Source organism: Tupaia chinensis, unplaced genomic scaffold (assembly GCF_000334495.1).
Source record: "Tupaia chinensis unplaced genomic scaffold, TupChi_1.0 Scaffold000104_1, whole genome shotgun sequence".
In the NCBI taxonomy this organism is placed as follows: Eukaryota; Metazoa; Chordata; class Mammalia; order Scandentia; family Tupaiidae; genus Tupaia; species Tupaia belangeri.
In genome coordinates this window covers 3,318,716-3,337,181 of record NW_006159568.1, presented here as the reverse complement: position 1 = coordinate 3,337,181, position 18,466 = coordinate 3,318,716, and the positions used below count along the sequence as shown (strand labels likewise).

General features: G+C 39.8%; 1 protein-coding gene across 2 annotated transcripts in view; it reads left to right on the top strand.

Annotated features, from left to right (window-relative positions):
* The window catches only part of MELK (maternal embryonic leucine zipper kinase), a 90,537-nt gene that overhangs the window by 26,288 nt on the left and 45,783 nt on the right, over positions 1–18,466 (top strand). For both annotated transcript variants that reach the window (XM_006143747.3, XM_006143746.3), the window contains one exon: positions 6,443–6,541. In XM_006143747.3, the coding sequence (XP_006143809.1) occupies positions 6,443–6,541 (99 nt within the window). The remainder of the gene's footprint in view (positions 1–6,442; positions 6,542–18,466) is intronic.

Genomic DNA, 18,466 nt, shown 5'->3' with positions numbered 1-18,466 from the left:
TCCACAAATGAATTTTCCATCCAAAATACATTGTGCATTGGCTCAATCAAGCACATCAACATACATGTTCTCAGCAAATAATTTTCCGATTCTTATGTCCTGCATACCTTGCCTTTTGTTTTGCCATCCTTGATTCCCCATCCCCCATCCTCTGCTATGTCCCATCCTCCTCCCCCATTGTCCCTGGCATCCATGGTTGTCCTCCATGCCTCCCCCCCACCCATTCAATTGTTCTGCCAATGAACTTAAAGTTGTAAAATTCTATTTCACCAGTTCAGTCTCATGTACTTAATTTATCTTCTGTTGTGGCTCAATCTACCCGATTAAATTCTGGAGTATAATAACTCCAGACTTGTCCTTATGATTAAGTTGGCCATTTTCTTAGTTGTTGAACTCTCTGTGTGTCTGTATTTAATTTTCTTAATATAGCACTCCCTTGAGAATTTCTTGGAGATCTGGTCTGGTGTTGGTAAATTCTTTCAGGTTCTGCGTATCTGAGAATGGTCTTGTTTTTTTCTTCCCATACGAAGCATAATCTTGCTGGATACAGTATTCTTGGTTGAAATTGCTTTTCTCTTAACACTTTGAATATATTTTCCTATTATTTCCGATGAGAGGTTCACTGTTAGCTTGATGGGATATCCTTTGAACATAACTTGTCGTTTCTCTCTTGCCAATCTTAGTATCTTGTCTTTGTCTGTGGTTTTGGTCAGTCTGGCTGTAATGTGTCTTTGAGAAGGGGGTTGATGTTATTTGGGATCCTTTGTATTTCTTCGGTCTGGATCTTTGAATGGCTCTCTAGGTTTGGAAAGTTTTCTTCTAGGATTTCATGGAATAGATTATCAATGCCCTTATTAGTCTCTTTGCCTTTTGGGATACCAGTTATCTGGATGTTTGGACGTTTGATGGTATCTAGAATTTCTTGAATATTCTCATTTTTTGGGGCAATTTTCTCTGTCTTCATGGTGGATTTTTCTAGGCCAGTGATTCTATCTTCTACGTCTGAGTTTCGATTTTCTGTATGGTCTAGTCTGCTTTTAATACTTTCAAGGGAGGTTTTGACTTCCTGTATTATATCCTTCATCTCTAACAGGTCCATTTGATTCTTTTTTATGTGTATATTTCCTCTTTTAGATCTTGCAAGAATTTCCTCACCTCCTGGAACTTGTCAGCTCCTTTCTCCTGCCTCTTCTGCAGTTCATTGTCTCTCTTCTCTTCCATTTCTGTTAGCTTTGTCATTATGAATATTCTAAATTCTTGATCAGACATTCCCATGAGTTTTATTATACTGTCTGAGGATGAAGAGGAATTATTATTTTCCCTTGGAGGAGAGGAATTTTCTTGTTTTCCCATATTTCTTGTGACCCTGTGGTGATTTCTAGTCATCTGATGGATGGTACATTTCTTTCTAATTCTTGAAATTCAATCTGAGTATTCAGAGGCATGCAGAAGGAGGTGATCTGCAATCTCTCTTCCATTCCGTTTTCACTCTTTGTGCATCAGATTCAGTGGGCATAGAGGAATATTCTGACACTAATCATATTCAGATGTTTGGAAGCGGTTCACTTGGACCTGTCTAGACACTTAATGCATAGATGCCACTAGAAATGAGTCAGGAGTAAGAAGTCTCAGCAGAAAAATCTTCATTTTTGGTCAAGGAAATCAATATTTCACAGCTGAAGTTCAGTATCTTAGCATTTAGTTTATTGTGGCCCTTTAGTTTTCTTAACCTGGAAGACCTCCTTTGGATTTCTTTATTTTTCTTGACCTTGGCCTTTTTGAGGAAGACAGTTAGTTATTTTGAAGAATCTAAGTTAGTTTTAATTTGTTTTCATACTTCCTTATGGTTAGATTCAGACTATACGTTTTTGGCAAAAATACCCCAGAAGCAGTGCTGTGGCCTTCTTACTTCATCAGAAGGGGAACATGCTTTTATTGAGCATTTTTCATAGTCCTGTAATCATTATGGATACTTTTTTTTTATTTGCTAGAGGTTGTGTGCACTGGAGGGAGGGAGAGAGAAAGAGAGAGAGAGAGAAAGGGAAAGTGAGAAAGCACGTCCCTTGGAGATTGATCATGACACAACCTACTCTTCATTTCTCTTTTCGGGATTTTTAGGTCACACGTGTACACATACCCAGTGTGTTTTTCAAGTCACTGAGTCTAGGATTCACATTGTGCAGTTACCCATGTAGGATCTAGCTACCTTAACCACTGTGCCACTGGCTGGCCTGTTTTAGATACTTTTTAATTGCAGTGAAATACTCATAAAACATGGTTAGTAACCATTTTTAAGTGTATAATTCAGTAGTGTTAAGTGTATTCACACTGTTCTACAGTGAATCTTCAGGGTTCTTTTCATCTTGCAAAGCTGAAACTATACTCATGAAACAATAACTCCATTTTTGCCTGTCTCATATTCCTAGTATCTTACACTTTCTATGTCTATGAATTTGATTGTTACAAGTCCTTCAAATAAATAGACTCATATAATGTTTGTCTTTTTGTGACTAGTTATTTCACTTAGCTAAAGATCCTTCCATGTTGTAGCATATGTCAGAATTCCCTTCCTTTTCAGAACTGAATAATATTCCAAATGTGCCTGATGTTACCTTTTGTTGATTTCATTCATTTATCAGCTGAGTCCCTTGGGTTGCTTCCACTTTTTGGCTATTTTGAATAAGGCTGCTAGAAATATGAATGTACAAGTATCTCTTTGAGATTCTGCTCTCAATTCTTTTGTTTATATAGCCAGAGTAGAATTGCTATTAATTCTATTTTTAATTTTTTTAAGTTGCTTTATTTATTTCTTCCATGAGAGAGACAGACACACACATATGCACATGCACCACCCTAATAGGGTCTTCACTATTATCTGCCCTTAGCCTCAGGCAGCCAGGAACATGGGCACATACTCCTGTGCCTGGTGTGTACAGCAAGGCCTCAGGGTTTGAACTCAGGACCTTCCTGTATGGCTTCAGCATGATAAAGCGCAATGTTGCTGCTGTACTACTACAGCTAGCTATATTTTTTTAATGTTTTGACAAACCTCTATACAAAGTGGCTGTGTCTATCATTTTATATTCCCATGAACAGTGGCATAAGAGTTTTACATACTAGATATAATTTTTTATAATTTTCATTAAAGTTCCACAAAAATACTATGAAGTGAACACTATTACCATTTCCTATAAGGCAAACAAGATGAAGAAATAGGCTCAGAAATTAGGTGCCTTTTCAGGGCCATTTAGCTGGTAATTACTAATTAATTACTAATTAAGATTTGAGTGAGGATACTCTTTTTTTTTGGTGGTGAGGTTTTTGCTGTAGGATGTGTGCGCTTGCCAGAAAGAGAGACAGAAAGCGAAAACTCACCCCCTAGAGGGGATGGCCACACCGCAATCCCTTCTCCTTCATTCTCCTCTCAGGATCTTGGCACGCACATATGCGCGTGTGAGTTTAAGTCTGGGATTTGAACCGCGGTCTACTACATGGCAGTCCAGCGACATAGCTATTACACCAACTGCTGGTCTCGAGTGAGGGTACTCTTTTCACTGTTCCATCCAGTGTCTCAGTATCAGAAGAAATGATAATCATATGCCTAATGTCACAAGATTCCTAGAGGGCTCATGGAAAGTCCCTGCTGGCTTGAATATATGTGCTTTTTCCTACATGATCTTACATTTTTTTCTTGTCTGCTAGTTTGACTTTCTATCATTCTAAGACTGTGTCTTAGGAATAGTGTCCTGAGGAGTTGTCTGGTGCACTCATTAAAAGATACGGAGCTCAGAGCTATTCCCTCAGAGGCTTTGGGTTTGTTTATAAGCTGAGGCTTTAAGAATCTTCATTTTAAAGTAACACTTTAGGTGATTCTGTGTTCATGGTCCAGATAATGGTTTAAGGACATGTTGCATAGTGAATCTCTCTAATTCCTTCAGTAATTTCTTACAGGGGTTTCAGTGGTTTAAACTCCTTTCCCCCAGGTTATTTTTTTCTTATTTGGCAATTGGTATCTTACGAATTTACTTGTATTTGTTTTGGTTTATGATTTTAGTTGATTAATTTATTTCCATATCCAATTCAAAACAGTGAAGGTATTTTGATGAATTAACTAAAGAACACTTTTTCTGCTTTCTTCTGTCTTAAAGGTTTTGTTTTTTTTTTTTTTCCGAGAAGAGATTTTTGCTATAGGGCATGTGTGCTCACTGGAGAGACAGCAGAGAGAGAGAGAGAGAGAGAGAAATCACCCTCCCAGAGGAGATGGCTATGCTGCAATCCCTCCTCCTCCAGTCTCCTCTCAGGATTTCGGGAATGCATACATGCCCGGCATGAATTTCTAGCTGCCAGGTCTGGGACTAGAATGATGGTCAGCCATGTGGGAGTCCAGTGCCACAACCACTATATCACCTGCATGTCCCTCTTGTAGATTTTGATAGATTTATTTAGAGATTTTACTATTTTTTGTTCATCTCTTAGTTTAACCCAAGACACAACGTCTTTGCTAACCTGTTACGGTATTTGACAAGGTCATGTGTGTGTGCTCACTAGTTCCGTGAAGCTTCTTTGCTTTAATTTAACACTCTGGTCATCTGAGCCGTACCATTATACCTCTATTTATGGATGAAATATTTGACCTTTCTGAGGCACAAATAGTTAATTTCTGACCTTTTAGAATTTAGAACAAAACAAGGGAGCTGCATGAAAGCCAATTGTTCACTAGAGGCATCATAATAGAATCCTGTGGTAATTCCGTGTGATCTGGTAGACATGCTGAAAATCACATTTGGGTTACCTTGTATATGTATCACCTAGTTGTTGGTGCTGCTGAAGTTATATTAGTGCTGTTTCCTTTCTTTTTCAAATGTTGTTGTTTTGGGGGCTGGCAGGTGATGTGGTGATTAAAGGTGTTGGACTCCCACATAGCTGGCTGCGATTCAAGTCTCAGACCTGGCAGCTTGTTTCTCATTTTCCTTCTCTCTCTCTTTCTCTGATCAAATAAAAGAATAATAATAATAATAATAACAATAACAATAATGATACATACGTTTAAATAATTATTTTTATAAAGGTTATTGTTCTTTTCTCTTAAAATTTTCCTAAGGCTCAAATGAAGGTGAGATGGGATCAGCAGAGGATGTAGTTGTTACATTGCTGAACTCCCACATGGCCAACTGTCCTGGACTTGGAGGCTTTAAATTCATGTCGCGGGCATGTGTGTGCATGCCCATGTCGGGGGCATGTGTGTGCATGCCCATGTCGGGGGCATGTGTGTGCATGGCCAAAATCCTGAGAGAAGAATGAAGGAGAAGGGATAACAATGTGGCCATCCCCGCCCCCTCCCCCCGGGGGGGGGGTAATTGCTTGCTTTCTTCTCTTTGTCTCTCTCTGTCTTTTTGGTGAACACACATGCCCTATAGCAAAAATCTCTTAAAAAAAAAAAAAAGAACATGGGATATGTCATTTCTCCTCTGCGAACAGTGTCGTCATTATTGACTAAGGCCAAATACTGCTTGAATAAATAGTTACTGCTTAGGACTTGTGGGAGATATGAGTATCCCACATAAAGGTTAAGCTCTTTTCTGGATTTTGAGATTTGTAGGTCTGTTTGTGCTGGCAGAGTAATTTCTAGCCCTTATATTTGAAAAGTCAATCATTGAGCTTTATTAAGGTTTCTCTACATAGAGAGGATTTTACAGTGCAGCTTAGTCACATTTGCAGATTATCAGTAAATTTTAAGACTTGTTTTGACATCTCCTGATGTCTGTTTACATAATCCTTAGATGTAATCTAAACCCTCAGTAACATTGTGGAGTTTTCTTTCAGAATCAGAGACCTGGCCTCATTTCCTTATCATGCCCAATCCAGCCCAACCAACTGGAAATTATTCTCTATTCCGTGTTAGAGTCCAGTTAGAGGAGAGGGCACTGAACTAGAAGTAGCAGGCCTTCCTGGGTGGCCTCCCATTGGGTGGCGGCTTTAGGAAAGCCTTCCTTTCTTTGCTTCAGGTTTCCTGTAGGTAGTAAGCAGGTCGAATTGGAATGGTCTTTGAGCTCTTTCCAGCTTTGTAAGTCTATGATTCTTTTGGGACCAGCAGATGGTGTAATGGTTATATTGCTGGACTTCCATGTAGTCGACTGCAGTTCAAGTCCCAGACCTGGTGGCTTTAAACTCATGTGGCGCACATGTGCGTGCGTGCCCAAAATCCTGAGAGGAGAATAGAGGAGAAGGGATTGAGGCGTAGCCATTCCACCCCCACCCCCCCGAGGGGGTGATTTCTCGCTTTCTGTCTTTTTCTCTCTATCTGGCAAGCGCATGTCATACAGCATAAATCTCTAAATAAAAAATTGAAATAAAAATAAAAAGTCTATGATTTTTTTAATGTATCTTGCCATTCTGAAGTGTGTTTAAACTTTTTTTGAATTGTTATTTGTTTTTCTCTTAGGCTGATGTTTGGAGTATGGGCATACTCTTATATGTACTTATGTGTGGATTTCTACCATTTGATGATGATAATGTCATGTCATTGTACAAGAAGATTATGGTGAGTATTACAGAGCATAGAATTTCAGTGTAAAAGTTTTCTGTACTTTGTATTGTGTGGTTCCATTTATAAAAGTACAAAAGCAGGCAAAAAACAATCTGTGCTCTTAGAAGTGAAAATAGTAGTTTATTCTTTATGGTGGTTAAAAGGGGAATTATGGGAGGGCAGTTCTATCCTGTTTCTTTATCTGAGTATTGGTTATACTTGCATTTTCATATTTTAAAAACTTAGCAAAGTGTACCCTTATTTGTGTACAATACGTATATTGTTGTTCTTCAATAAAAGGCTGAACAAAACAAAAATAAATTGTTATGTATTTAAGTTACCCCTAAATTGAGGTAAGTAGACTTATAAGATGGTTTTTCTGATAAGAGTTTTATATCTCGAAATGATACCTTAGTAAGTCTTTGTGTTAAATCACATATTCCTATTGAGTTATAGTATTATAAGAAAAAGCTCATAGTTAAGAATATACTCAGCGTTGGGCCAGCTGCAGAGGCACAAGATGGAGGGTGCTGTTGTGGCATGACTAAGCTGCAAGTGAAGCCTGGGTCAGCTCCTGACCCAACCTCAGCAGGCCAAGTGCGGTGGAGTTCTTCCTGTGAGTGAGCAAGAGAGAGAGAGACAGCACTCCCCACAGGGTCTAGAGACAGCACTCCCCACAGGAGCCTTGGCTGCAGTCCACACCCTCCCTCTGTTCATGGGCACTCGTGTACCTGACATATGCAGGAAGGTCTCCACTTGAACTGGAACCTGCCGATGTGGAATTGCCTGGCAGAGGGTCTTGTTTACTACTACACCACTGTCTGGCCCCATGCTACTCTTCCTTTGTAAAGTGGAGCTGTGTTTCTTATTCTAAACAAATCATTTTTTAGTATTATAAGTTACTAGGATATCTTAGCCCACTCTTTTTTGGGGAACTCCATGCCAAAGGAAAAAAAAAACTGACAAGATTTCTCTGAAGTGAATTAGAATTGAATCTGCTGGTTGGGATGGCACAGAATCTTATTATACCTTCCAGAATTCTAGAAGACAACATGGGGACACATAATAGAATTTCACCGTTAGAAGGAAACTCGCAAATTATGTTTTCTTTTCCTTTTTTTTTTTTTTTTTTTTCTTTCAGTTTGCTACAGCATGTGTATGCTCACTGGGAAAAAAGAGAGAGAGGGAAAGTAAGAATTCACCCCTAGGGGATAGCCCTACTGCAGTCTCCTTTCCTCCATTCCCCTCTCGGGGTTTTGGGCAGACACACACATGTGCTTGGCATGATTTTCAGGCCGCCAAGTCAGGACTTAAACTGCACAATTGGCCGTGTACAATCCAGCTACCTTATCTCCATGCCATCTGCTGGCCCTGCAAATTGTGTTTTCTAACTCTTGCTTCTTGTTTCATATTTAAATCCCTTCTAAAACATCTCTTGTCTTGGCTATGTCCTTATGAACCTCTCTCTGATCAAGGGAAAGCTGAGCAGTGATAACTACCTATGAGAATCATTTGGAGTCACTTAGGAAAATACTAACTGCAACCCCCAAAACAATTAATCAGAGTCTGTTTTTTTTTTTTTTTTAATTTATTTTTTTAAATTTCTTTCATGAGAGAGAGCGAGAAAGAGAAGCACTGTCAGCAGGGTTTTACTCGGTGGTCTCCCTTCCCCACCCCTCCAAGTCAGCCAGATCATGGGTGCACAAGCCCAGCTTTTACAGGCTGACTTGGGAGCCAAACCCATCTCCCATGTGAATCCAGCCTTGCTTGAGCAGCATGTTACCACTGTGCCATTGAGTGAACCCTCACTGGTATTGTTAAAATACATGGTTTCAGGGTCTAGCAGGTGATATGGTGATTAAGGTGCTAGATTCTCATATGGCCAACTACACCTCAAAGCCCGGACCTGGTTTGAAGATCATACTGTGCCTTTGTACATGTATGCCCACAATCCTGAAGAGAGTGGAGGGGAAGGGATTGTGGCGTGGGGTCATTTCTCACTTTCCCTCTCTCTGTCTCTCTCTGGTAAATGCACATGCCTTGTGGCAAAAACCTAAAAAAAAAAAAAAAACCAAAAAAAACCCCAAAACCCCAAAAATACAGGATCTCCAGTCTCCTCTGTGAACTTTGGCAAATTATTTAGTCTCTCTGTTTTAGTTTCTTCATCTGTAAAAGGAATAGATTGATAGTACTTAAGAGCATAGGGTTGTTTTAAGAATTTAGTGAATTAATCTGTGGAAAGACTTTAGAGTAAAGATGCATGTTGAGTTATTATTATTAATATACATTTTAAAATTTGATTTGGCAATATTTTGTTCAGGAGGTTAATGTGTACCTTAACCACCATGTCACTGGCTAGCCGAAATCTTTTTCTTTTTTTCATGGTAGAGTACATGCACATGAGATAGTTGTGGGGGATACCCTCCATGGGATCTGGTCACTCTGCAGTCCTCATCCATCTAATTTACTGACAGAATTGATAAGGGAAGTAACTGAGCAATTAGAAGGTTGGAGCTGCCTTCAGCTAAGATGCAGAAGACTCCTGGTAGAGCAAGGTTGATCCGGAGTTCAGTTGTGGACATAAAGAATGCATCCATTTAGTTTAATGTTTTGAATTTGTTGGCATGAGGTATTTTACTCAGCCATAAAATCTATTCCCTGTGGGCAATTAATGTTATCAAGCTTATCAGATTTTTATGTATTTTTTTCAGAGATTAATCTATACATATATAAGAAGTAACATATTTTACCTCTTTGTTTTATCCCCTTCTCAGTATTTTTTTTTACACAGATGATGTAAATACTGTTCTGTATCTTCTTTTTTTTTAACATTTTGTTTATTCATTCATTTATTTCAGTTTGACCAGAGAGAGACACAGAGAGAGAGAGAAAGAGCGAGAGAGGGAAAGTGAGAAACCAAGCCACCAGGTCTGTTACTCAAACCATGGTCGGCCATGTGGGAGTGTCTAGCATCTTAACCACCATGCCACCTGCTGGTCCCCTGTATCTTATTTTCTAACTTAACATTATGTCTTTGAAAACATACCACTTCATACCCAGTTTGGAGTCTCTTTGCTCTCTCTCTCTCTCTTTCTCTTTTTTTAGCTACTAGGGCATATGTACTCACTGGGGAGACAAAGAGAAACAGAAAGAAGGAAAGCAAGAAATCACCCCTCAGGGGGGATGGCCAGTCTACAATGCCATCTCTTCCATTCTCCTTTTGTGATTTTATTTTTGTTTTGTTTTGTTTTGTTTTTTCTTTTTTTTTTTTGGAGAGGTTTTTGCTATAGGGCGCGTGCGCTCGCCAGGCAGACAGAGAGAGACAGAGAGACAGAAAGCGAGAAATCACCCCCCAGGGGGGATGGTCACACCACAATCCCTTCTCCTCCATTCTCCTCTTGGGATCTTGGGCACGCATGCACACAGAGTTTTAAGCCACCGGGTCCGGGACGCGAACTGTGGTCGACTAAATGGGAGTCCAGAGACATAGCCATTACGCTAACTGCTGATCTATCATTAACAGTAGTGTATATAAATTCTTATTTCAAATGGTCTTGCTAATTTTGAGTTTTATAGACAACTTGTTAAATCTGATTAGGTCTTAACTTTGTGTTTTGGTGATGGACTTGTACTAACAGTAGAAGTGTTAACTCCTTTATTGTAGACTGCTTGGCTTGTATTCATTGTCGTATCTTTAATCTTGTTTTAATTTTTGTTTGTTTGTTTGTTTGTTTGTTTGTTTTTGAGAAAGAGAAAGACAGGTGCCCTTTACAGGGACTTGCCACTCTGCAGTCCTTCTTCTAGCCTCCCAGCCAGCCAGGGAAACAGTTATACATAGGCATGCCTGTGTGTTCAGGTCACCCTGGGATTCAAATCCAGGCCTCACATACGGTTCCAGCAGTACCCTACTACCAGCCCATTGTGGCTGGGCCTGCAGTCTCATCTTTTTTATTTCTATAAGGTATATGTGCTACCAGAGAGAGAGGAAAGTGTGAAATCACACCCCCTCCCCATGGGGGAGGTGGCATGCTGCATTCCCTTCTCTGTTCTCCTCTTGCAGGATATCCCTTATGAGACAAATCACCCCAGGTTGAGAGCCAGTGCCTTATAATATTGAACATAACACTGAGGTACTTAATCTCCCTGGCCAAGAGATTAAGTTTCCTTATTTTTGTAATATGGTCAATGATTTGCCTACTGTACAAGATAAAATATACACACATATGTATGTATGTGTATTATACATTTTAAAGTATAACTGGGAATAGAACTGACATTCTTCTGTGAGCACTGAACCTTTTAACAATACTTGATCTCTTGATTATGAGTGTTTGGAGGCTACATGAAGATATTATACCATGAAGGATGCCTAGGATAATTTTACCCAGGTAAAATTTTGAATACTCACACGATGATACAGAAGTTTCGATTAAGATAACTGTCTGAATCGTGTCATTTCCGTGTATTCCTTAGATCACCCAGTAAAACAAAATGAGGTTCTATATGGATTTACTAACTATAAACTTTGATGTTAGAATAACTATGTATTTTCTTTATAGTAATAATTATACAAGCTATAATCTGATTTACAATGCTAAAATGATATATGTCACATGTAAAGAGAATGCCTGGCAGGAAGGTATGTGTTCGGCTCTTCCATGTAATATCCAGGGATTAGGGGCAAGTTAAACAGAAGGGGTAGGGAAATGGTAGGCATAGCTCTGTCTTATCCTATTGGAAAGTACTTGCTGATCTGTTAAGAAATCATTCCTATGGACCTTGACTCTTAGGTAAGTAGCACGATATACAGTCCTGTGCCGTGAATAGCTAGGAGTCTGTTGGAGCCTAACTTGTTTTTTTCTAGAGTGCTAAAGGCAAAGAAAGATTGCTTAAAACTACAGTCAGTCTTGCTAAGTGATAGAGCTGAGGTTGGCAAACTATGGCCTGTGGGCAGGATCTGGCCCTATCATCCATTTGTATCTTCTGGTCTATACTAGGTATTGTGCATCAGCTTTTCTACTCACTTTAGGCATCTCCTCCAGAAGGGCACCTTTTGTCCTGTATCTTTTAGTGTTGGTGAGTAAATATAAGTTCTTTTGATTTCTGTTTATTCAGTTTTCCTTCTTTGTTTTGGTTTTACATTCTATTGAAATTTTGAATCTCGATTCTGTGCTTGCGTAATTTAGGTTTCCCTGCCAGCAATGCGCCCCTTGTATACTTCTTAAATATATACTCTAAGTTACTGAGTAAAAAACTGAATAGATGGGGTCAGCATGTGGCATGAAAGTCCAGGGGCTGGATCCCACATGGCTGGCTGTACAGTTTGAGTCCCAGACCCAGAGGCTTGAAAATCATGCCAAGTGTGTGTTCATATGTTTCCAAAATCCTGAAAGGAGACAAGAAGGGATTGCAGTGTGGCCATCCCCCTGGGGGGGTGGTGGATTTCTCATTTCCCCCCCTCTCCCTTATTATCTGTCTCTGTAAATGCATGTACCTTATAGCAAAGACAAAAATAACAAAACAAACACAAAATAAACTGAATAGAACAGGACCTCTCGTAAGTGTTCTGCCTGTTAGTTTTGATTCTGAATCAGATCCACTTAACCAAGATTTTGTAGACTATCCTCAAAGGTAAAATAAGTGACGATTACTGCCTTACTGGAATTGAACTACATTATATTCATGATGTCCCTTATCTACTTATGTCATGCTCAGCTTTGCTATATTTCTATCTACCTGACCCTCAGACCTCTGTGCTGTTTGTCTTTCTTTGCTGTTATTGCAAGTTCACGTTCATATGGCAGCCATAGAATGAGGCTATTAATTATTTATATATTGTTTTTCCAGTAAAAGGTGAAAGTAGCAACGTAGGGACCTCAGTGTTCTCTGCTTATGTTAATTTATTTAGATGCACTAGTACATCCAGGATTAATTTGTTGCGGGAGGGAGCTTACCTTAAAAAATATAAAAATATTACATCATAATAGTAGATATTAGATTCTAGTTCTGGTATTTTTGGCAAATAAAATATTTTTGCAGTAGAATGACTGGTAGAAAATGACTAATTCTTGTGCAGTAGAGATTTGGCCCTCCTAATTAATATTATTTACTAATACTGTATGTTCTTTGTTTCTCCTACTCTCAATTTCATTTTTAGTTTTTCATGTATTTGCAAGTTGAAAATTGATTCAAATTAGGACTTTTATGCATTATTGTGGAATTTAATTTCACACATTATAGATTTTGAAATTTATTGTAATCTTGGCTCAGAACTATTGTTCCGAGTCGCAGTGTAATACAGTCTGCTGGTTGAATCTAATTAAGGTGTCGTATCACTTGCATGCAGTATGTATCTTTGCCTAGAATGTTCTAAAATTCCTCACTTGGGAATAACACCTCCCTCAGTTCTCCGTTTGATTGAAAAACCCAGCAATATTTGACACACTGTATGTAACTCTTGTTTAAGAGGCAGACCTTGTTTATCTTTTCCATTTGTTGACTATTTTAACCAAAATGCTCAACTGCAGTTTCCGGCATGATTACTAATAGACTGAGTATTAATCTTATTAATGTCACCTATATTCATTCGCCATCACTACATTCAAAGACAAGCATGACTGTACTCAGTTCTGGTATACAAATATTAGGGAAGTATAAATAATGTAGTAATGAAAGTTGAATAGCTTGAAAGTAAAATTGCTTCCCAACAATTATATTTTATAATTTTAAAGAAAATGAACAAGAAAATGAGCAAGTTGTCTCTTCATGAGATGATATTTTTACAATTATGGTGTTGATTACAGTACGGTGATTATGTGTTGGAGAGATTGCCTGGCTTTCTTTGAACCATGTGAAAAATGAAAAATTTCAAGCCCACTAGAATTCCCAGGATTATCGTACTTAGCTCACAGATTTCTTCCCCCTCCCATTTGGATTTCTCCTGCTGTTACTTGTTTTTTGCTCTCATTTGCAAGGTAATCATCTCTTAAATAAACAAGAATTTTCCATAGAGTGAGCAGAAATGAGAACATTAAGGGGCACAGACCTGGTTGACATGGACCTTTGTGGAGGTGCTCAACCCCGGTGGAATGTCCCTTTTGAGGTCTTTTGTTTGAACTTTGGAACTATGTATTTTTATATTTAAGCAAGTAATAGTCTTTCTTATTTTAATTTTACTTATTATTATTATTTAATTTGCAATAGGACACTTGTAGCCAAGAGAGAGAGAGAAGAAGGGAGCAAGACAACGTGAGAAAGCAAGCTGCCAGGTCTGAGATTTGAACCACACTCAGCCATGTGGGAGTCCAGCTGGCCCAGTAATAGCTACTACTACTGGCCCAATAGTAGCCTTTCTTTCTCTGTCTCTACTTGTAGGCTTCCTTGGATCTTCTAGCACAGTAAAATAGAAAAAGTACTATATCTCTCTCCTGTCTTATCTTTAATACTTTTTGCTCTATAATCATGTTTTTCAACCTCAGCACTACTGACATTTTAAACCAGATAATTCATTTTTATGGGGAACTGTTTTATTCCTTGAAGGCTAGTTAGCAGCAACAGTGGTCTTTATCAGCAGTTGGTGGCTAGGAGTAGCCCCCGGGCCGTGACAGGCAGACATGTCTCTTGGTCCAGCCTGATGTCATGGTTGGTAGCAAACTGAATTGCAGTACTGGAAGCCACATGGCCAACAGCAGGTTTCAGTCCTCAGATCTGCTTGAAAACATACCAGGTGCATATGAGTACCCAAGATCCCAATGAGACGGAGGGCTGAGGAAAGGGGGTTGCTGTGTGATCAGACGTTGTTGAAGATATTTCTCTGTTCTCTCGTGTGTGCACACAGTCTCTATCATAAGTAAAATAAACTTAAAAATGTCTCCAGACATTACGAGATAGCCCCTGTGAGACAAATCACCCCAGGTTGAGAACCAATGTATTATAATATTGAACATAACATTGAGGTACTTAATCTCCCTGGCTGAGACTTAGTTTCCTTATATGTATAGTATGGTTAATAATTCGCCTACTGCACAAGATAAAAAAAATATATATATGTACATACACACACACATATATATGTATGTGTGTTATGCATTTTAAAGTACTGCGTACAATTAATAATTTGCCTACTGCACAAGATAAAAAAAAATATATATGTACATACACACACACATATATATGTATGTGTGTTATGCATTTTAAAGTACTGCGTACAAATAAGAGGTTGGGTTAGCCTAGCAGCAGAACTCAGGCCTTATTTCTGCCAGTATTCCAGTGCAGAGAAATAAGCTGAGACCGTCAGAGCATGGTGATAAGTTACAGGCCTCTTGATTTGTTGAGGATGGTACTCTACAGAGGTGTTCTGTCCAGGCAGGGAAAGTGGGTGGGCCCATTTCGGAAGGGGATGTGAACAGAGTTCAACTAGATGACATCTTCCTACCCTGCAGTCTTGAGGTCCTGAAGCAGCTGCCATGGGGCACTCCATTGGAGTGCGTGTGGCATTCCTCAGAACAGCTCTAGCCTTTCTGCTCTGCTGAGGGTTTAGTACTTGGCCGGCATCCTCATCTCTGGACCATAACTTTTCTGAGTGTCCCTGCCTCGTGCTCCTTTTTATTTCAGATTCAACACGCACTTACTGTCTCTTTTTTGCGTGGCATTGTACCAAGTGCTGTCATATACATTATATTTTGCTCCTTTTATGATCCTGTAAGTGGCATTTTTATTAAAGAATTATTTTATTCAACTTTATTATTATTATCATTATTATTTTCCAGTTTGATCAGAGAGAGACAGAGAGAGAGAAAGGAAGTGAGAAAGCAAGCCACCAGGTCCGACACTTGAACCGTGGTCGGCCATGTGGGAGTCCAGTGCCTTTAACCACCATGCCACTTGCTGACCCTGGCATATTTTTTTTTAATAGAGGTTTTTTTTTGCCTTAGGGATCATGCACTTGCTGAAGAGAGAAACAGAGACAGTGAGAGGGAAAGTGAGAAATCACCTCCTGGGGGGATGGCCATGCCACAGTCCCTTCTCCATTCTCCTCCTGGGATCTTGGGCATATACACACACATGCCCGGTATGAATTTGAAACCACTGGGTCAGAGACACAAACTGTTGTCGGCTATGTGGGAGTCCAGCAACGTAACCACTATGCCATCTGCTGGCCCCGACGTTAGTTATTAATACTTTACATATAGTAACAACAGTAGTAGTGGCAGCAGCAGTAATTATAGCAGAAGAGAATATTTATTGAGTTCTTACTATCTACCTGACACTGGGCTAAGTGCTTTAAATGTAACAAATCATTGAGTCCCAGCAATGGGACTAGATACCATTTTTTTTGGAGTAGATACCATTATTATTATTACTAATTTTCCTGTGGGTACATGCATTTGCCAGAGATAGAGACAGAAAGGAGAAAGCACCCACCCTGGGGAATAGACATGCTGCAATCTCTTCTCTACCTCTTTCTCCTTTTGGGATTTTGGACATCTGTACACATACAACTAGCATGTGTTTCAAGCCACTGGGTCTGAGACTTGAACTGCATGGCTGGCCATAAGGGATCCAGTTGCATAAGTCACCTGACCACCGAGCTGGCCCCAGTCCTATCATTTTATTTCTTTTTTATAAATGAGGAAATTGCACAGCAAGATTATATAACTTGTCTAAGATTACATGGTAAGTGGTAGATCCTGGATTTGAACCTAGACAGATTGTCATTAGCGCCTACTCTCTTAGGAAATAGATTCAGAGGGACAAAGTAATGTGTGCAAGTTCATGGCTGAGGTTCAAGCATGATATGTGACTCTGACCCATTGATGTTTCCAACGTGCCAAATGCCATACTTCTCATTCACTCATTCTCGCCACGTCTCTCTGAGTAGGCTTGCTTCCATGGTGCTGGCTTATAGCAAAGCACAGGGGATCTATTAAAAGATGCTTCATGAATTCAAAATGGCATACTAAAAAGGGTAATAAAAAGAGACAAAGAAGAACTTGAACGCAGTCTGATGGAGCTGTCTTTATTCAGTACTTTGGTCTGAGAATTCTTACATTTTTTTCTGTAGAGTACTCCTTGTGGTTAAGAGTACAATTGGATGGTAGTTTTCTGAATTTAAAAACATAATATTTATTATATTAGGATAGGCCTAGTAATGAGCCTATTATGTTGTTTTGATTTTTTTTCTTTTTTAAAGCTTACTTACTTATTCCATGAATGAGAGAGAAAGAGAGTCAGAGACAGGTACCTCAACAGGATTTTGATGCTACACACCACCCCTAGCTTTTAGCTAGCCCCAGATTATGGGCAAGTATGTTCCCAGCATACGCAGGGATTTCTCTAGATTTAAACTAGGAACCTTCCCACATCGGATTGGCTTGTAGAGCATTGTCTTTTACCTCCGTGGCATCTTCTGGCCCTCAGTGGGCCTATTTGTGTGTTGGAGCAGACCAGAAAGGGCTGGAACCTGGGATGAGACTTATCTTTAAGGTGGGCAGATACTGCTGAAAGAGAGACAATGTAAGGAAGTGAAATCCTCATAGATGGTGTGTCTGTTTCCGAGGGTGGTTATAACTAAGTATTATAGAACAGTGGCTTAAACAGAAATTTTATTTTTGCACACTTCTGGATGTTAGAACCCAAAATCAGGGTGTCACTGGGGCTATATTCTCTCTGAAATTTATAAAAGAGAATCTTTCTTTGTCTCTTTGCTTTTGACAGTGGGTGGCAATCCTTGGGATGCCTTGGCCTATAGCTGCACAACTGTGGTCCTTGTCTTCACATAGCCTTTTTTCTGTGTATGTGTGTCTCAAATGTCCTCTTGTTATATCAGTCATAGTGAGTGTAGGGCCTACCCTAGTCCGTTTTTTCCTCATGCTGCCTTGATTACATCTGCAAAAGGCCCTATTTCCAAATGAGGGTACATTCACCAGTCTGGATGGACATGAGTTTTGGGTGGACACTGCTCAATCCATTACAGGTAGTATCCAACAAATGCCTGCAAACAGTGTGAAAGAAAACCCCCCAATACATGGGGATCCTGACCAGCTAGTGAATCATGACAGGGCATGCTAGAACGTCGTTGTCCTCAGAGGCACCGGTAGCTCATGACTGATAGCAGGTAGGAGGGTCTTTATCCCAGTGTGGTCTCTACTCTCTGGGACTCTGGCAAGACCAAGCTAAAATGTTTGAAAGGCCAGGCAAACGGGCAGTTTTCCAAGAAAGAACAAGTCAGGTCCCCAGGATCTGAATCGTGAGAGGTCTTGGTCTCAGGAGTAAGGAAAAACTCAGATATGAGAATGGGGCCTACTAGGTAAGGGCCAGTCACCCGGCAACCATACTGCTGAGTCCCAGAGAGCTGGCTACAGCATCTAAAAATCCCTCCTTGAGGATCGGTATGGAGCCCAGGCAGCACTGGGCCTTCAGGCTGAGGTTCAGTTTAGGGGCGTCCTCAACTGTAACTCAGAAGCAAGCTTTTTCGTTTTCTGGCTCTGGCAAGTGTTAAGGTTCTCTAGCAAGGTGTAGGAAGAGTGAGCTCTCTGGGTAATATCCAGTACTTTAGATAGAGGAAAAATGAAAAATTTGATAGAGTAAAGTCATTTGTGAAATGAAATCTCTTGCCCTTCCTAGGAAACACCGCAGGTCACTGTCTGCTCTCACCAGAGAGGCTGAATTGTTTTGAATTGATTCATTCTTTCCTTCCTTCCTTCCTTCCTCCCTTCCTTCCTTCCTTCTTTCTCTCTCTCTTTCTTTCTTCTTTCTTTCTCCCTCCCTCCTTCCTTTTTTTTCCTTCCTTCCTTCCTTCCTCCCTCCCTCCCCCTCCCTCCTTTTTCCTTCCTTCCTTCCTTCCTTCCTTCCTTCCTTCCTTCCTTCCTTCCTTCCTTCCTTCCTTCCTTTCTTTCTTTCTTTCTTTCTTTCTTTCTTTCTTTCTTTTCTTTCTTTCTT